The sequence below is a fragment of the Aquarana catesbeiana genome, linkage group LG10, assembly GCF_042186555.1.
Source record: "Aquarana catesbeiana isolate 2022-GZ linkage group LG10, ASM4218655v1, whole genome shotgun sequence".
NCBI lineage: Eukaryota > Metazoa > Chordata > Amphibia > Anura > Ranidae > Aquarana > Aquarana catesbeiana.
This window is the reverse complement of record NC_133333.1, coordinates 29,651,094-29,672,501: the sequence shown is the minus strand read 5'-3', so window position 1 is coordinate 29,672,501 and position 21,408 is coordinate 29,651,094. Positions and strand designations below refer to the sequence as shown.

Sequence of the window (21,408 nt, the reverse complement as noted above, 5' to 3'; positions counted from 1 at the left end):
GGTTCACACTGAGCTGCGAGAATAAAGCCGTGCGAGTTCAGCGTGTTCAGTCCCGATTTCGGCTGCATTTTCACAGACATCTGTGTGGGTTTCTGCACAGATGTCAATAGAAATCGCACCATGAAACCTCAAAAAGTAGTACAGAAACTACTTTTTGAAATCAGTGCGGCGCCGAAAATGCAGCGTCGCACCGATTAGGACAGTGCCATTGCCGGCAATTGCCACTGTTTTGACATGTCAAATCACATGCCAAAATGCACCAATGTGATCCAGGGCTTAGTATCAGCTTTATATGCCACAATGTTGCAGTCCAACTAAAAATCGCTGATCGCTGCCATTACTAGTAAAAAAATTTTAAAGAATTTAAAAAGTCCCTAAATCTATCTTACAGTTTGTAGACGCTATAACTTTTGTGCAAACCAATCAATAAACGCTTATTGGGGTTTTTTTTACCAAAAATATGTAGCAGAATATATTGAAGAAGACATTTGATTTTTAATTTTTTTTATTGGATATGTTTTATAGCAGAAAATAAAAAAATTGGGTGTTTTTTTTTTAAATTGTCAGTCTTTTTTTGTTTACAGCGCAAAAAATAAAAACCAAAGAAAGCTCTATTTATGGGGAAAAAAAGGACATCAATTTTTTTTTGGGTACAGTATTGCACGACCACGCAATTGTTAGTTAAAGTAACGCAGTGCCGGATCGCAAAAAAAGGCCTGGTCAGGAAGGGGGTAAAACCTTCCGGAGCTGAAGTGGTTAAAGAGCCCCAAACTGTTAAAAAAAACAATATGATGAGAAAAGGGAATTTATGAAAGTTTAGCATTGCTCATCACAATATAGATTTTGTCCTACCCCCCCCCCCCCCCTTATTAGGTAAGCTTTTCCTTAGTTATCATAAAGGATTTAATTTTGAAAAAGTTTGTTGCTACTCATGCCGCGTACACACGGTCGGAATTTCCGACAACAAAAGTTGGATGTGAGCTTGTGTGTATGCTCCATCGGACATTTGCTGTCGGAATTTCAACAAATGTTTGAGAGCTGGTTCTCAAATTTTCCGACAACAAAACTTGTCGGAAATTCCGAGCGCGTGTACACAAGTCCGACGCACAAAAGTCAACGCATGCTGGGAATCTAGTACGAGACGGAAGCGCTCGGTCTTGTAAAACCAGCGTTCGTAATGGAGACAGCACATTTGTCACGCTGCAATTTTTTTAATCTTTCAATGCAGCGCATTCTCTTCTTCTTTTAATGCTAGAATAATGAAGTTAAAACAAATGGAGAGAAAATCTTACGAGACACAATAATCCAGTGCCAAAAAAAATAAAATATAGATATTAATACCCAGCAGCAGAGGCAGACCACGTTTCATAACCGTGCAAATACGTATAGATAATAAATGCGTTGCGCTGAAGTAGATCACACTAATATATAAACCACCTAGACGTGAGTATAAGTATAAATCAGAATTATATAAAAAAAATGATAAAACAAATTCATAAACCAGCATGTGATACATTCATCAAATATATATATATATATATATATATATATATATATATATATATATGTGACAAATTCATGAAAATAACATGTGACTAACTCATTTAAAACCCACACAAAGTGCGGCGTGCATGTACAGTTCAACAAATCACAAAGTGCATGAACTAGATAAAAAGCGCCCAGTGATCAGCATAAATATTAAATAGTTATGTAGATTTCTTATAAGGTATGAAGGAAAATCGCCAAGAAGTGCAAATAACAAAGTCAAAGTTTGGTGTCATCCAGCATGCTCTTTCAATGTCAGGTGCTGCAAAAACATGCTCCAGTGTGCTTCGGTGACTGCCCCAAAGTGGTTGCGCTCACCTCAGAGCATGTGACACAGTGACTAGCTGTGTCAAAACACGCTATGGAGCCACCCCGGGTTTACCGATCTCCAGCATTTCACCGGTGCATAAGTGCACCGCTCTACACAAACTTCAAAACAACCACCGGTCGGCGTGTGGTATGGTATGCGCTTTCACGATCAGGTTCCATGCTGCTAACTCCATCCTGGCCCCTCCCCTACGCGTGTTCGACACAGGGATCACGTGTCTTCATCAGGGGGATATGATATGATATGTGTCACACGCTCTGAGGTGAGCGCAACCACTTTGGGGGGGTCACCGAAGCACACTGGAGCATGTTTTTGCATGTTTTGGACATTAAACATTGTTATTTAAACTTTTTGGCGATTTTCCTTCATACCTTATAAGAAATCTACATAACTATTTAATATTTATGCTGATCACTGGGCACTTTTTATCTAGTTCATGCACTTTTTGATTTGTTGAACTGTACATGCACGCCACACTTTGTGTGGGTTTTAAATGAATTAGTCACATGTTATTTTCATGAATTTGTCACATATATATATATGTATATTTCTTTATGCACATTGCGCTTTTATGTGATTTTGATAAATGTATCACATGCTGGTTTATGAATTTGTTTTAACATTTTTTTGATACAATTCTGATTTATACTTATGCTCACGTCTAGGTGGTTTATATATTAGTGTGATCTACTTCAGCGCAACACATTTATTCTCTATAGAATAATGAAGTTGTTTTGACAAACTGATTTCTTTATTTCTTTATTATTTCTCGTGATCTCCTGAATAATATTTTTTTTTTTCGCCAGATCTCTCTGCATGCCACACGGACAGGCACGGACAGCAGAGGTTTAGTCTCCTGGAGCCTTCTGGAGTTTTCTTGTCGAATTTTTATATTGTGACCTGGCTTCCACACTCGCCCGGGAATTTGCCCTTAGGGGCCTATAGATGTCCTATTGGTTTGGGTCGGTCCAGCCTTGGTAAAAGTGGCATTCCTGTGATGCACAGTGACATATGATCAGTCCAGGATCCCGGATGCACTACTGAACCCTTTGGTGGTTCAAAAAGCGTGTTTTGACCAAGCCTAGCAGCAAGGTCACATGCCCTGAGGTGAGCAGCTATCACCTAGGGGGGAGCACTTGTGTGTGGATACAGCACCTGACCTCTGGAATTTCACTGAATCGCATGGATTTTTGGAGCACATATGGACTATTTTGAAAATTGCACAATACACTTCAGCACTTTATTTTAATTGGTATATGTTTTACTGGTATATATACCGTATTTATCTTAAAATCAGGGGAAAATCGCGGGTGCGTGTTATACGCCGATCCCCTGCGATCCTGAGCTGTCAGATCTAAAAAATCGCTGACCGCGATTTGAAAATAGCGCCGCCGGCGCCGAAGTACACAGTGCCGGTCCTCAGCTCTTCTCGGCCACTTTCGGCTTCACTCGAGCGCCGCCCGAACCTAGCCGAGTGTACTCGGCTAGGTTCAGATAGCTCCGCTCACAGTCACGCCCATCCCGAGTGGAGCCGAAAGTGAACGAGAGCCCCCGAAAAGAGCCGAGGACTGGCTCTGTGTATTTCGGCGCCGGCGGCGCCATTTTCAAATTGCGGTTGGCGATTTTGAAGCTCGGCGAGCTGCAAGGCTGCACTGGGGCAAGGCTGCACTGGGGCAAGGCTGCAATGGACACTGGGGAAGGCTGCACTGACAAGGTTGCACTGACAAGGCTGCACTGACATGGCTGCACTGACAAGGCTGCACTGACAAGGCTGCACTGACATGGCTGCACTGACATGGCTGCACTGGGGCAAGGCTGCACTGAGAAGGCTGCAATGATGGGCATTTAAATGTAAGTTTTGTTCCCTTCAACTTCCCTCCTAAAAGTTTTTTTTTCCTTAAAATTCTCTGCTAAATTGGGGTGCGTGTTATACGCCGGTGCTTGTTATATGCCGATAAATACGGTATTCATCATCTTTGTATATATATATATCAATTCATTAAATATTTTTTTTTGCGTTTTAAAAAGGATTTTTTGATTATTTTGTTATATATATTATTGTTGCTATTGAGTTGTTCACGTATTTGCACATTATCACTTTAATAGGAACACTGCGTGGATTGCACATTTTAGCACTGTACGCTATATGATTCTCTTATTTTTCATTTTGCATGATTTATGAGGAATGTGTAACGCTAGCAGCTAATTTAATTTAAAAGCATTGGTTTTGGAGACCCTTATGGTTGGGTAGTTATTGGTGGCTCACAGGACACTATATTATAAACGTGTTATTTATTATTGGCCTTGGAGTTATTGCTTTGACATTATTTTTTTGGTTGAATAATGATTTGATTTGGTATATTTTCTATATTTTTGGAGGCATAGAATGTACTTTTTGGTTAAGTTCTATTGGCAGATAGCATGTCTAATTTTATTTGTTAGGGTTAGTGTAAGGCCCCTTTCACACTTATACGACTTGTCCCACGATTTTGTACTGCAAAATCGTATGACAAGTCATTCTCCATGATTTTCAATGACTACCATTCATATTGGCAGGACTTTAAGTCGTGCCGACTTGAAAGTAGTCCCTGCACTACTTTGGTCCAACTTCTATGCGAATTGTACTCCATAGACCTCAATGTTAAACCCTAAAGTAGCATGCAAATCGTGCCTGAATAATATAGACACGACTTCAGTACGACTTTGTAAGCACAAGCCTGGCTCGCTGATCGGGAAAGGAAAACTTTTTTTTCCTTTCGCGATGAGCGTCAGGCAGTGCTGACAGCTGTCTGGTATGAATCCTGAGGGGGGAACGCCGCGCCACGTTTTAAATGAAAAAAACGGCATGGGTTCCCCCCCAGGGGCATACCAGGCCCTTAGGTCTGGTATGGATCTAAGGGGAACCCCCTACGCCGAATAATCGGCGTGGGGTCCCCCCAAAATCCATACCAGACCCTTATCCGAGCACACAGCCCGGCCGGTCAGGAATGGTGTGGGGACGAGCGAGCGCCCCCCCCCTCCTGGACCGTACCAGGCCGCATGCCCTCAACATGGGGGGTGGGTGCTTTGGGGCATGGGGGGCACCCTGCGGGGCCCCCCCACCCCAAAGCACCTTGTCCCCATGTTGATGAGGACAAGGGCCTCTTCCCGACAACCCTGGCTGTTGGTTGTCGGGGTCTGCGGGCGGGGGACTTATCGGAATCCAGGAGCCCCATTTAATAAGGGGGCCCCCAGATCCTGGCCCCCCACCCTATGTGAATGAGTATGGGGTACATGATACCCCTACCCATTCACCTAGGCAAAAAAGTGTCAATAAAAAACACAGTACACAGGTTTTTAAAGTAATTTATTAAGCAGCTCTGGGGTCTTCTTCCGACTTTGGGGGTCTTCTTCCGACTTTGGGGGTCCTCTTCCGACTTCGGGGGTCTTCTTCCGACTCCGGGGGTTCTCTTCCGACTTCGGGGGTCTCTCTGGCGTCTTCTCCCGGTGTCCGCATCTTCTGCCGGCTCCACCGCTGCCGCTCTTTTGCCAGCGGTGGTCTGGACTTCTGGATCGTCTTCTTCCCTCCTCTCTTCCAGAGATGTTGACACGACACTCTCTCCAGCTACAATGGTCTCTGAGCTCTCCGCAACGGACTTATATAGGCGGTGACCCCGCCCCCTTATGCCGTCGCAGTCCCTGGGCATGCTGGGACTGTGACATTTTAGGAGGCGTGGTCACCGGGTGATGACCACGCCCCCTTGTGACGGCACAGTCTCAGCATTGCGGAGCGTTCAGAGACCATTCCAGCTGGAGAGAGCATCGTGTCAACATCTCTGGAAGAAAAGAAGAAGGCAGAAGGCAGAACTCCGGACCACCGCTAGCAATTGAGCTGCAGAAGATAGCGCAGGGTGCCCCCCATGCCCCAAAGCACCTTGTCCCCATGTTGATGAGGACAAGGGCCTCTTCCCGACAACCCTGGCCGTTGGTTGTCGGGGTCTGCGGGTGGGGGGCTTATCGGAATCTGGGAGCCCCCTTTAATAAGGGGGCCCCCAGATCCCGACCCCCCACCCTATGTGAATGAGTATGGGGTACATGGTACCCCTTCCCATTCACCTAGGCAAAAAAGTGTCAATAAAAAACACATTACACAGGTTTTTTAAGTAATTTATTAGGCAGCTCCGGGGTCTTCTTCCGACTTCGGGGGTCTTCTTCCGACTTCGGGGGTCCTTTTCCGACTTCGGGGGTCTCTCCGGCATCTCCTCCTGGTATCCTGATCTTCTGCCGGCTCCTCCGCTATCTTCTGCAGCTCAATTGCTAGCGGTGGTCCGGAGTTCTGCCTTCTGCCTTCTTCTTTTCTTCCAGAGATGTTGACACGATGCTCTCTCCAGCTGGAATGGTCTCTGAACGCTCCGCAATGGACTTATATAGGCGGTGACCCTGCCCCCTTATGAGGTCACTGTCTCGGGGCATGCTGAGACTGTGCCGGGATCTGGGGGCCCCCTTATTAAAGGGGGCTCCCGGATTCCGATAAGCCCCCCACCCGCAGACCCCGACAACCAACGGCCAGGGTTGTCGGGAAGAAGCCCTTGTCCTCATCAACATGGGGACAAGGTGCTTTGGGGTGGGGGGGCCCCGCAGGGTGCCCCCCATGCCCCAAAGCACCCACCCCCCCATGTTGAGGGCATGCGGCCTGGTACGGTCCAGGAGGGGGGGCGCTCGCTCGTCCCCACCCCATTCCTGACCGGCCGGGCTGCGTGCTCGGATAAGGGTCTGGTATGGATTTTGGGGGGACCCCCACGCCGATTTTTCAGCGTAGGGGGTTCCCCTTAGATCCATACCAGACCTAAGGGCCTGGTATGTCCCTGGGGGGGAACCCACGCCAGTTTTTTTATTTAAAACTTGTCGTGGAGTTCCCCCTTATGATTCATACCAACTACTGTATGTTTTCATTTGTTAATGCCAAAAATGTGGCAAAGTCGTACAAAGTAGTACTGCTCCCAAATCGCTGTAAAATTGCGGCAAAATCGCGGTAAAATCGAGCGACTTTGAAGCTGTATAAGTGTGAAAGGGGCCTTAGTGTTAAGGTTAGTGTTCAGGTTAGGGTTTATGGTTAGGGTTTTCCCATGAAGAACAAGGTTAGAAATCAGGGTAAAAGGTCAGCAAGCATGTCCCCAAAGGTCAAAGGTCAAGAAGCGTGGCTGACCCACCCCCACCAAAGTGTTCTGCCTACCCCAACTAAGTCGGGGAATGAACAAGTCAGGGAAAGGCAGTTACATTTTAAAAAATACAATGTAAAATTAACAAGGTACACCAACATAGTTGTATCTTTGATCTTAAAAACTACAGGATAATGGTGCTGTGGTAACTTGCCCAAATAAAAAAAAAAGAAAAGCATAATAATATTAATCTTGATATCACTATAAAAAAAAAGCCTTTGAAAATTAGTTTGCAATAACTCCATCAGTATCACCAGCAAAGCACCTTCATTATTATCCCATTAAAGAAGAAGAGAATTGTGCGCTGCATTTCAAGATTTCATAGTTTGCCACGTCACGAATGTTAATTCTCCATTACGAACGCCAGCTTCTGGCCTCGTCCTTGCTTCCGAGCATGCGTGTTTGTACTTTGGACTTTTATCTGACGGACTTGTGTACACACGATTGGAAAATTAAACGACACACATTTGTCCACGGGAAATTTTAAAACCTGCCATCCAACATTTGTCCGTGGAAAACCCAACAATAATTGTCCGATGGAGCGTACAAATGGTTGGATTTTCCGCTTCTCCTAGGGGGGTTACCTTGCGGGCGCGCTCCCGAGTTCAGCATTTGCATCCACAGACATGAATGCCAGACTCGGCCCCGCCCCCCTGCGTCCGCGTCATTGGATTCAATTGACAGCAGCGGGAGCCAATGGCTGCGTTGCTATCAATCTATCCAATCAAGAGCCAGGATCCCGTGGAGAGAGGGAGAGCGCGTCGCCGCCGAGGAGATGAAGGGGCTCAGGTAAGTAAAACGGGGGGGCTGGGGGGCCGGTGATTGCCAGGTGTTTTTTCACCTTAATCCATAAGGAGAAAAAACACGAGGGTTTACAAACCCTTTAGGTGAAGCATAGCAATGGGGCCTGGTCTAGGACTCAACCTTTGATTGGAGAATCACACAGATGAGCCTACTTCAATGCTCCTGCAGGCAGGATTCTAGTGTTAAGGCGATACAAAAATCGGACGTAAAACTTCGTCCGACGAACGATCTGCCAATTTTCATTAGTACGGTGCTTTTGCGACAGCCAATTCAGATTTTTCAGAAGATTTTTTCGCTATGACAAAATCTGGATGTGCAGACTATAACATTTTTGGCAGATGTGAACACAACGTCTGAATTCAGTTTGATAAATACGGTTTTCGTCCCGAAAAAAAAATCATAAGAGCAAGACTACACATGCTCAGAAACTGAAGAATACTATTCAGTACATCATGTCACTACTGAAGTTGAATTCTGTCATTCGAGAATTTTCGTATGATGAGTAACATCTTCACTTTCGACATGAGATTGGCATGCAACAAAAAAATGGACGAACGTTTGTCCAAAAATCTGATCGTGTGTACGAGGCTTTAGACTTACTGCCCTGTGAAATTATCTGATGTAATTCTTACTTGCTAATAATGGAGCAGGGATTAGCAGTGTGTGTACCACAAATGGTCCTTCTCATCCAATGTAGCATACAGTGGAACCTTGGTTAACAAGTAACACGGTTAACTAGCGTTTTGAAAGACAAACAACTTTTTTTTTAAAATCCTGACTTGGTTTGCAAGTGTTGTCTCGAAAAACGAGCAGAATTCAACCTAATGGGGTGTGCAGTACCGCATTTGGCCAGAGGTGCGGGGGTGCTGGTGACACTCGGAACAGTTCGGAGCCATTCGGAAATACTCGGAAACACTCGGAAATACTCAGTTCGCGAGTGTTTCCCAGCCTTTCCGAGGGTTTCCGAGTTCAGCCCAGCTGTCCCCAAGTATTTCCGAGGCTCTCTGGCGTCCCCCCACCTCTGGCCACATGCGGTATTGCATGCAATAGAAGTCAATGCAGAACGAATAATCTTCGTTTCCATCAACTTCTATGGGGAAACTCACTTTGATATGCGAGTGATTTGGATTACAAGCATTCTCCTGGAACAGATTATTATGCTCGTAATCCAAGGTTCCACTATACAAGAGGAAAAACCTGGTGCTCAAGGCACGGTGTGACCCCTCTGGATTTTAAAAGGCGGACCAGATGTTGATATAAAATTTATTTATTTATTGAAATCACACAGCAAAATTGCATTAGCAAGAAGTATACTAGTCAAAGGTAATTCTTCCTTGCTAACCATCAAAGTTATATTAAACTAATATTATTAATATTATTATTATACAGGATTTAAATAGGGGTAACAGTGTGCACAGCGCTTTACATCTCAAGGGCAGATAGTACAGTTACAATACAATTCAATGCAGAAGGAAAAAACACAGTCACTTCCAACGCAAAAAGGTCTTCTGAAGTAGAGGGCAACAGGTATAGTAGTAGTAAAATGGTATCTCAAGACTGGGTGGATGCTGTCTTCCTCAGATGGGGTAATCCGAAGGAAATTACAAGAAAAACAAAATGGAAGGCGCGCTCACCTATTGCATTACCAATGATAATTTAATAGTCATTTATTATTTTTATAAAAGCTAGGCTCTGAGGAAGGGGGTGCGCCCCCCGAAACGCTTCAGCTGTACCCCATGTTGTGTTCCTGTGCATGACCATACACTTTTTATTTTCATTGACTTTGTGAGTACCCACTTTTATTAATTGGTAATGCACTAGGTGGGCACGCCTTCCATTTTGTTTTTTCAGTGCAGGAATCTGAGGGCCCATATAGAGTGAACTGGCTAAAAATATGCACTGTCACTGTATTAATGACACTGGCTATTAAGGGCGTCTCCCCTGCAGTCCAAGTGTGAAAACCCGGGTGCTTTCACACTGGGGCGGTGCGCTTGCAGGACGTTAGAAAAAGTCCTGCAAGCAGCATCTTTGGGGCGGTGAAGGAGCGGTGCATACACCATTCCTCTACCACCCCTGCCCATTGAAATGAATGGGCACCGCTGCCAAAGCAACTGCAAAACGCTTCGGCAGCGGCGCTTTTTGGGCGGATTTAACCCCTTCTTTGGCCGTTAGCGGGGGTTAAAAGCGTCCCGCTAGTGGCCGAAAAAAACCGCTAAAAGAGCGGTAAATCGCCACTTAAACTAGCAGCGTTTTACCGCTAACCGCGGTGGCGCTATGAGTGTGAAAGAGGTCTAACAGCGCTTGATGTGTTTACCGTGAGGTGCTTTTACTAAGGCATGTGCTGGTTTTTATCCCTTGCTTTGCAGGGAAACAAAAAACAGCACATTTCCACTGACAGGACAGAGTTCTGTATAGTATACAATGACAGAGCTCTGTCCTGTCCTTCTCCTCACCGATCAGAGGGTGCTGGTGGTCAATCACTGGCCCGTACCCGCTGATCAGTTTGTGCTGTGAATAATCACAGCCCAGACGGCGTGGCGGCGGCAGCGGCGCTCGTGCACCCCCTACCCGGATGTGTTGGATTGCGTACTAAGTAAGCGATTCAGCCCAGAAGAGCCACTCTGCATCTGTACTCATATGTGAGGCGATCGGCAAGAGGTTATACACATACAAATTAGACATGTGTAATTCGTTTTGTTCCAAATTATTTTTTTAACGAATTTGGACAAATTCGTTAATTCGGAAATATCCAAATTTCCAAAAACCCGTTAAACAAATTTTTCTGAATATTAATAAATTTGAATATTCGAAAATTCGTAAATTCGTAAATTCAAAAATTCGCAAATTCCAAAAATTTGTAAATTTGTAAATTCGAAAATTCGTAAAGTTCTAAATTCGAAAATCTGTAAACCCAAAAATTAGAAAACCTGAAATAATTATTACTAACTATTAAATTATAGGTATTGGAATTTTTTTTCAAATTTGTCTGTTAGTGAACGTAACAAATACGAATTTATCCGAAGTTGAGAATTATCCAAAATAACGAATGCTGTATCTAAAGGGATTGAAAGTAACAAATTAATAATAATAAATAACAATAATAATAATATTAAAAACTTTGTATTATTAATATTATTTATTATTAATTTGTTCCTTTTCATTTGTTTAGATGCGGTGTTCGTTCTTTCATATAATTCGCAACTTCGGATAAATTCATATTCGTTACGTTCACTAACAGACACATTTGAAAGGAAATTACAATACCTATAATTTAATAGTTAGTTGTTATTAGTTAGTTAGTTAGTTAGTTAGTTAGTTAGTTAGTTAGTTAGTTAGTTAGTTATTCTTTCGAATTTTCAGATTTTCTTTCCTATTCTCAGATTTTTGAATTTACAAATTCACAAATTTACAAATTTTCGATTTTACGAATTCACGAATTTATGAATTGCGATCATAACGAATGACCCAAAAAACTAGAAAAAAAAAAACTAATTATACGAAAACAAACACATTTTTTGGCTGTGCACATTTCTAATATAAATTGTTACAATGAAATTTGTTTTATTACACAAAACTAATTTAAAAGTGTATATCCAAATTTAAAACAGTGATAATGGACACTGAACTAATAATACACTTATCTATAAAAAGACTCCAAGTGCCATAAGAAAGCTCCACTTATCTATTATAAGCAAATAACGAGTTTCAATGTTTAATAGAAACACTGCACAAAAAAAACATAATTAAAAAGCATTAAATACATTTTTTCAGCATCCATATTACCACCAATGCTTTGTATGACATTAATAAGAGGGGAGTAAGACCTACCCTGTCCACTTATACTCATATACAACTATAAAGAAGATATATTTATAGTAAATGTTAAAATGGTGTTTGTATACCCTCCTGGAATTCTTTGATTTTATTTTTCTGCAATGGATAGTTGAGGATTGATGTATAAATATAAATGTAAGGATTTTAACACCATTCTCCAAAAATGTTTGCTTAGTGACCAAGATGAACCCAAATAGTCAGCCTAGTGTCACATAATCTAATCTATGACATATCTTCTTAATTTTGAAAAAAATAATTTAAAATATTTTTCTAATTTGAAAAGTTTTCGAAATCAAAAAGTTTTCTAATTCAAATAGTTTTCTAATTCAAAAAGCTTTCGAATTAGAATAGTTTTCAAGTTTAAATAGTTTTACAATACCCAAAGATGGAATAGAAAATAATGTAATAGCGTAGAACAAAATATAATAGAGGAAAAAAAATATAACAGAAAATAAAATAATAGAATACAATAGAGTAAAACAGAAAAAAATAGAATAGAAAATAAAAGAACAGAATAGAATAGAAACAAACAGTATAGAATAGAATTTAAAAAAAGAATAGAATAAAACAGAAAGAATATAACATCTTCTAAAATTCAAATAGTATAGAATAGTATAGAAAAAGCAACAGAATAGAATAGAATAGAATAGAAAGATAATAACTATTTTCCTATTTTAATCTATTCTTTTCTTTTCTATTCAAAATTGATTCTATTTGGGAAATGGTTATATTCTTTCTATTCATTTCTATTCTATTGTTTTTTTTTTTTAATTCTGTTCTTTTCTATTCTATTATAGTCTATTCCATTCTATTCTTTATTTTCTATTTTGTTCTGTTTTACTCTATTATATTCTATTCTTTTAATTTCTGTTATATCCTCTTCTATTCTATTCTATTCTATTATATTTTTTTCTATTATATTTTATTCTCTTTGGAAATTGTAAAACTATTCAAACTCGAGAACTTTTTGAATTGGAATTTGAAAACTATTTGAATTCAAAAACTACTCAAAATTGTTTAGAAAACTATTTGAATCGATTTGAATTCGAATTCCGTCCAAATTTTTTTCCCGTTATTTCTGATTTGTTTAAATTCAGTACTATTCAAATTCAAAAGGAAACAAACTGCACATGTCTATCAGGCTCCTGGAGTATTCAATCACAATTATTTTTATAAATAAAGCATACACATTTGCAAACATTGCCACATCATTCCTTAATATGTGTTGAAATATCTCTATCACATTTGGCTTATGGCATGATCAGGTGAAAATCTGTGTCTGTTTGGATTTCTCAGGTTGGTGTCCTCGGTGAAAGCTCTCTCAAAACCAGATTTAATGGCGCTCCAGAATTTTTGTCTGAAGTTTTGGCCAATGAAGACATAGAGAAGAGGGTTCACACAGCTGTTTGAGAATGCCAATAAGTCTGATATAACATTGCCTATCAAAACCACAAGCCAGAGATCATTAAGCATTCCGTATGAAATATTGATAGAAAATACATGGAAGGGAAACCAGCAAATAAAGAAGGAAATGATGACGGCTGCAATCACTTTGTAAGGTTTGGTAGATGTTACTCTGCGATTTCTTTGAATACGCAAAAAGATGACAGTGTAACAGAAGATAATGATGGTAAAAGGAATAACAAACAGAATGATAAATCTTATTATAACTTGTGTATTGAGCATTAACTGATCTGCATAACAAATCACAATGGTATCTTTGATATCATATGTATCTGTATATATGAAGTAAGATGCATTGAGTAGAAGAGATACAATCCAAAGTGCAAGAACAACTTTCATAGCCAGTCTCACGGTGCGATGGTTCTGACACCAAACAGGAAAGACTACGGAGATGCAGCGATCAATGCTGATGACGGTGAGTTGTAGGACACTGGCAGACATATTGAGAAATAATGCAAAAAGGTGAATCTTGCACATGAAGCTTCCAAATGGCCAGTGACCGTCAAGTGCAATGTATGTGATTTGTAAGGGTAGGAAAACGCAGAAGGTAAAATCTGCAAAAGCTAAACTTAGGAACCAAACAGAGTTGACCGTCTTTTTCATTTTGAAGGCCACAAACCAGATGACCAGACCATTTCCAATTATTCCCAGCAAACATATTCCTGATAAACCCACCATGGATGAAACATGGAGTATTTTACTCAAAGTCGTATAAAATTTTTCATCTGTGTAAGTTTCCTCGGTGGTGTTGGTCTCCATACTTCCAGACATGTCAGGACTCAGATATCAAGTTTGATGATCTGCAAAATGAACACAATTTAAGAAATAAGTAACAAAGGTACACTGAGACTTGTGAAGAAACATTCTAACCAACTGGGGGGAAATTTCCTTGGAAATGTGTTTTTATGAACAATTTTTATGTTAGATACGGAAGAAAGCACAGCACAAATTCAACAAAATAATAAAGGCATATATACATCTTTACTTATTTATTATTAAGGGGGATTTTAAAGGAAAATAATCTCTCCATGTGCTTAGATCCAAAATATAAAAAATATAAAAATTTTTTTTTTATAAAAAATCAACTTTCTTTGTGGACACATATATAACGCTATAGACACAATAACATAAACAGATACAGATAAAATGCTAATAATATAATATATATTACAATAAAGGACATTATCAATGGCTAGAAATAAGACATTCAACACAACAGGAATGGCATGTAAAAAAGTAGTTGAAATTGTTCATGCTGTGTCCAATATCATCCAGCTCCGCTATATACAAAACGGTAAAAACAACAAATGTTGCTGTATCTAACTGAATGGCTAAAAAATCAAGCATTCAACACAACAAAAATAGCATATAATGAAGTGATTGGAGCTGTCCATGCTGTCTCCAGTTTCATCCAGCTCTGCTATGTAGAATGGTAAAGACTGATCTTACTAAAATCTGACTGAAACATAAATGGCCAAAGGTTGTCCCGTATTGTTAGCTAATATCAATATCCCAAAAATGTGTTAAAAGTATGTTATTTATGATAACATGTCTAGTTAAATGTATTCAACCTAAACAACTCTATGAAATAATTTTAAAAGAACATCAAAATTTTTTTTAAAGTGCACTCATGTGCATGTATATTCCCCATATCCCAATCCAAAAAATATGGACAATGAAAAATGAAAGTGTATGGATAAATCTATTATATGTCAAAAAGAACAGGGAATAGACCAGGGAATAAATGGGGAATAGAGATGAACATGTTCAATTAGAAAACAGAACCCTCACTGCATAGAACGACAATGTAAAATCTCATCTAAAGACCAGGTGTATATATATATATATATATATATGATCTAAGATAGATACAAGTTAGACAGAAACTAAAGAACTGTAGACTATATATGTAGCAAACCGTATATTCACATATCTGTAAATACCCACATCATCCAATTATATACGTATGTGTGTGCATTATGGAGTAAAATCCCATAGGTAAAGATCTGTGTATATGTCACAAAGTCAACGATCATAGATAAGGGCGTATGGGAATAATAACGTTACCAAACTGTAAACCGGCCTTTCTCACATATGGGTGAAACATATAGTCAAAAAGAAGCTACAAAAAGAGTCAGGACATGATGGTGAAGAAATGTAAGGGGCTAATCATAATAATGGGACACGTCCCACTCAAAGTTTAACCCCAATGGAATCCTAGTGTATAAAGGAGAATATCCAGAACACTTGGAGTCTGCAAAGCGTTCTGAATAAATCTCCCCCTCTCTTTGGGATCGCCATCTTTTCTATTCCTTGGATTGCAAGACTGCTGACATCTTTGTGATGAATATCGTTCCAATGTTTAGCCACATTGGTGGATTTATTCTTCTCGATGTCGTATAGATGATCATACAATCTATCTTTTAGCCTTCGTGTAGTGCGGCCCACGTATTGAATGTGGCATGTTTCGCATGTAATGACACACAGGCATACCCCACTTTTAAGCACACAATGGGGTTTATTTACTAAATCTGGAAAGTGCAAAATCAGGCTCACTTCTGCATAGAAACCAATGAGCTCCTAACCCCAGATTGTTCAATCAAGCTTTGGTAATAAAACCTGGAAGCTCATTGGTTTCTATGCAGAAGTGAGCCTGAATTTGCACTTTCCAGATTTAGTAAATAAACCCCATTGTGTACTTAAAAGTGGGGTATGCCTGTATACTAAAAATTTAGTGTTACAATTGATAAAAGTTGAGATGTCAAAACTTTTGCCATTATTGCTGGAACATACGCTATTGCCCTTTTTAATAAAGCGGCAATAGTCACATCCTTTCATGCCACATTTAAAGTTGCCTTTATACCGCAGCCAATAAGACCCTGAAGAGTGACTGAGGAATAGACTAGGTGAAAGGGAGCTCCCCAAGGTGGGTGCTCTTCGGGAAACAGACTTGATGCCCCTTGAGAGGATGTCATTATAGACAGGATCATTTAGTAAAATGGGGAGATATTTAGTAACCACAATTTTAATCTCACTATATTCTAGGTTGAAAGGTGTAGAAAAAACAGGAATGTTGTTGAATAGGCGAGAATGTTTTCTAGTTTTTCTTTTAGAATTATCTATCAACAAGGTTTCTCTAGGAATGTTTTCCACTGCATGCAAAGCTTTACTCACAAGTTTATTGGGGTATCCCCTGTCTGTGAACCTATGGGTCATATTGATGGCTTCTTCTTCAAAGCAATCAGCCGTGCTGCATAGACGTTTTAATCTCAGGAACTGTCCATAGGGCACACCTTTGATGGTGTGCCTTGGATGGGCAGAATCTGCTCTCAGCAGGACATTGCCTGCTGTGGGTTTTCTGTATAGGCTTGTGATCACTGTATCTTTCAGACCTGTCAACTTTACATCCAAAAATGTGATTGAAGTCTCACCGAGTTCCCTGATGAATTTCAAATTAAGGGAATTGTCATTTAGGTATAGAAGCCACTGATCTAGATCAACCCGATCGTCCGATGTGACAAACAGGAGATCGTCTATGTACCGACAGAAAAAGATTGTGTCTGAACAACGGGGGCTATCACATCCAAAGATGCCGGACCTTTCCCACCAACCCATGTAAAGGTTTGCGAGTGAGGGCGAAAACTTCGCTCCCATAGCGGCCCCGCATCTTTGCAGGTAAGAGTCACCATCGAACATGAAAAAATTGTGTGTTAATAGATAGTCCAAAGATTGTAAAATAAATTCTTGAAGTAGTAAAGAGAATCTGCCGGACTCTGAGAAAACAGCCAACTGCCTGCATACCTAAATGATGCGGTATGCAGGAGTATAGGCTGGATACATCACAGCTGATCCGTTTGGAATTGGATTTCCATTCAAACTTCTGTAGTTTAATAAGTAGCTGTTTTGTATCCCTCAAATATCCTGGGAGATTGCAAACCATAGGTGGAAGCTGACTATCTACCCCACTCACCAAGACGTTCATTCAAAGAACCGATTCCTGCAACGATCGGCCTACCTACCAAAGGATTTAACCCCTTGTGGACCTTTGGTAGGTGATGAAACACCGGCATGATCGGACAGTCAGGAATGAACATACTTGCTTCTTTATCCGTAAAAATACCAGCATGTACAGCTCTATTTATGAGGAGGGACAGTTCAGCTTTAAAGGGAGGAGTGGGATCTGCTCTAAGTTTCTGGTAAGTGTTAGTGTCAGATAATTGGCGTAACGCTTCATTTTTATACATATCAGAATTGAGCACTACTACAGTACCTCCCTTGTCTGCATTCCTGATTACAATACTGTTGTCAGTTGCTAAGGCTTTAAGAGATATTCTTTCATTAGCAGACAGATTATCAGATGGAACACTTCTGTGGCAATCCCAAGCTAGGTGAGACAGATCCTTCTCAACCATCTTTTGGAACATGTCCATGTCCTTGCCCCTTGAAGCCAACGGATAAAAATCTGATTTCAATTTGAATGATATTTTGCTATGGGCATCAATAGGGTTCACTGGACATGGACTAGATTCTGAAGCTAGATCTGTCAGATCTTGTAAAGCACAGACTTCTACAAAAGAAAGAGGAGAAGAGGGTGACTCACCTACATCTAGGGTGAGCGAAGGACTATCTTCACCTTCAGATGCACAATCAAAATAATGTTTTTTAAGTGTGTGGCTACGGCAAAACTTGTTGATATCCAATTACAAATGGATCAGCTGTGATGTATCCAGCCTATACTCCTGCATACCGCATCATTTAGGTATGCAGGCAGTTGGCTTTTTTCTCAAAGAGTCCGTCAGATTCTTTTTATTACTTCAAGAATTTATTTTACAATCTTTGGACTATCTATTAACACACAATTTTTTCATGTTAGATGGTGACTATTACCTGCAAAGATGCGGGGCCGCTATGGGAGCGAAGTTTTCGCCCTCACTCGCCAACCTTTACATGGGTTGGTGGGAAAGGTCTGGCATCTTTGGATGTGATAGCCCCCGTCGTTCAGACACAATCTTTTTCTGTCGGTACATAGACGATCTCCTGTTTGTCACATCGAACGATCGGGTTGATCTAGATCAGTGGCTTTTATACCTAAATGACAATTCCCTTAATTTGAAATTCATCAGGGAACTCGGTGAGACTTCAATCACATTTTTGGATGTAAAGTTGACAGGTCTGAAAGATACAGTGATCACAAGCCTATACAGAAAACCCACAGCAGGCAATGTCCTGCTGAGAGCAGATTCTGCCCATCCAAGGCAAACCATCAAAGGTGTGCCCTATGGACAGTTCCTGAGATTAAAACGTCTATGCAGCACGTCTGATTGCTTTGAAGAAGAAGCCATCAATATGACCCATAGGTTCACAGACAGGGGATACCCCAATAAACTTGTGAGTAAGGTTCTGCATGCAGTGGAAAACATTCCTAGAGAAACCTTGTTGATAGATAATTCTAAAAGCAAAACTAGAAAACATTCTCGCCTATTCAACAACATTCCTGTTTTTTCTGCACCTTTCATCCTAGAATATAGTGAGATTAAAATTGTGGTTACTAAATATCTCCCCATTTTACTAAATGATCCTGTCTATAATGACATCCTCTCAAGGGGCATCAAGTCTGTTTCCCGAAGAGCACCCACCTTGGGGAGCTCCCTTTCACCTAGTCTATTCCTCAGTCACTCTTCAGGGTCTTATTGGCTGCGGTATTAAGGCAACTTTAAATGTGGCATGAAAGGATGTGACTATTGCCGCTTTATTAAAAAGGGCAATAGCGTATGTTCCAGCAATAATGGCAAAAGTTTTGAAATCTCTACTTTTATCAATTGTGACACAAAATTTTTAGTATATGTCATTACAAGCGAAACATGCCACATTCAATACGTGGGCCGCACTACACGAAGGCTAAAAGATAGATTGTATGATCATCTATACGACATCGAGAAGAATAAATCCACCAATGTGGCTAAACATTGGAACGATATTCATCACAAAGATGTCAGCAGTCTTGCAATCCAAGGAATAGAAAAGATGGCGATCCCAAAGAGAGGGGGAGATTTATTCAGAACGCTTTGCAGACTCCAAGTGTTCTGGATATTCTCCTTTATACACTAGGATTTCATTGGGGTTAAACTTTGAGTGGGACGTGTCCCATTATTATGATTAACCCCTTACATTTCTTCACCATCATGTCCTGACTCTTTTTGTAGCTTCTTTTTGACTATATGTTTCACCCATATGTGAGAAAGGCCGGTTTACAGTTTGGTAACGTTATTATTCCCATACGCCCTTATCTATGATCGTTGACTTTGTGACATATACACAGATCTTTACCTATGGGATTTTACTCCATAATGCACACACATACGTATATAATTGATGATGTGGGTATTTACAGATATGTGAATATACGGTTTGCTACATATATAGTCTACAGTTCTTTAGTTTCTGTCTAACTTGTATCTATCTTAGATCATATATATATATACACCTGGTCATTAGATGAGATTTTACATTGTCGTTCTATGCAGTGAGGGTTCTGTTTTCTAATTGAACATGTTCATCTCTATTCCCCATTTATTCCCTGGTCTATTCCCTGTTCTTTTTGACATATAATAGATTTATCCATACACTTTCATTTTTCATTGTTCATATTTTTTGGATTGGGATATGGGGAATATACATGCACATGAGTGCACTTTAAAAAAAATGTTAAATGTTCTTTTAAAATTATTTCATAGAGTTGTTTAGGTTGAATACATTTAACTAGACATGTTATCATAAATAACATACTTTTAACACATTTTTGGGATATTGATATTAGCTAACAATACGGGACAACCTTTGGCCATTTATGTTTCAGTCAGATTTTAGTAAGATCAGTCCTTACCGTTCTACATAGCGGAGTTGGATGAAACTGGAGACAGCATAGGCAGCTCCAATCACTTCATTATATGCTACTTCTGTTGTGTTGAATGCTTGATTTTTAGCCATTCAGTTAGATATGGCAACATTTGTTGTTTTTACTGTCTTATATATAGCGGAGCTGGATGATATTGGACACAGCATGAACAATTTCAACTATTTTTTTTACATGCCATTCCTGTTGTGTTGAATGTCTTATTTCTAGCCATTGGTCATGCCCTTAACGTAATATAAATTAGCTTGCAATACGGGATAACCTTTGGCCATTTATGTTTTAGTCACATTTAATAACATTAGTTTTTTACCGTCTTATATAGCAGAGTTGAATGAAACTGGAACAAATAACTTCAACCACTTCATTATATGCCGTCTTTTGTTGTGTTGAATGCTTGATTTCTGGCCATTTAGCCAGATACAACAATATTAGTTACAGCAGAGCTGGATGAAACTGGAGACAGCATGAACAATTCTAACTACTTTATTATATATCACTTTTTTGTACTAAATGCTTGATTTCTAGCCATTAGTCATGTCCTTTATTGTAATATATATGATATTATTAGCATTTTATCTGTATCTGTTTATGTTATTGTGTCTATAGCGTTGTATATGTGTCCACAAAGAAAGATGTTTTTTTATAAAAATTTTTTTATATATTTTTTATATTTTGGATCTAAGCACATGGAGAGATTATGTATTTTTATACTTATATACACCATTTACGTGTGTTTAGGCTATTATCCAACATTTATTCTTTGTTTTACATGTACACATACACGTTATCTGTACATCTTTTTTGTATATCCTCTTCTTTTCTAACCTCTCCACTTTTTGGAGTTTGGTCAGTATGACGTAATTATATTATATATTTGATATCTATGAAGGATATTTACAGAGGCGGCTCTAGGCTTTGTGAGGCCTAGGCAAAACTTATACATGAGGCCCCACTCATAAAAATAAAAATAATTCAAGTGTACAATGAAATGGCAATTCACCCATGGCCAGTCCTCAAGGATTCCAGCATGTCATTGGATCATATCACACCAGGATATGCACTGTAATACAAGCTCCCTCTGTATAGTGAACGGCACTTACTAGACAGCTCTACGTTATGCCCAAATTTCACATTACCTAACAAAGGCCATGGATCCATCATCTATTTTCCTAAACCTATGCCCCATACCTGCTGTGGACACAGCCAATGCATTTACTATGGTCAGTGAACCTGAATACAGAAAAGCACTAGCTGAATTTCTTTGTACTGCAGTGTCAGGAAAAGAGAGGAGAGAAAGAGGGAAGAGGGAAGTAGGAAAATAT

The 21,408-nt window shown here is 39.9% G+C and overlaps 1 protein-coding gene across 1 annotated transcript; it reads right to left on the bottom strand.

The window, feature by feature from the left end:
- Positions 1–12,578: 12,578 nt before the first annotated feature.
- On the bottom strand, positions 12,579–13,944 carry LOC141109972 (chemerin-like receptor 1). The gene has a single exon (XM_073601220.1). The coding sequence runs from the start codon at positions 13,942–13,944 to the stop codon at positions 12,949–12,951; it is 996 nt and encodes a 331-aa protein (XP_073457321.1). The 3' UTR covers positions 12,579–12,948.
- Between the last annotated feature and the right edge of the window lie 7,464 nt (positions 13,945–21,408).

What these genes read in the sequence shown, in the direction of transcription:
- LOC141109972 (XM_073601220.1), bottom strand. Translation starts at nt 13,944, where the DNA reads ATGTCTGGAAGTATGGAGACCAACACCACCGAGGAAACTTACACAGAT.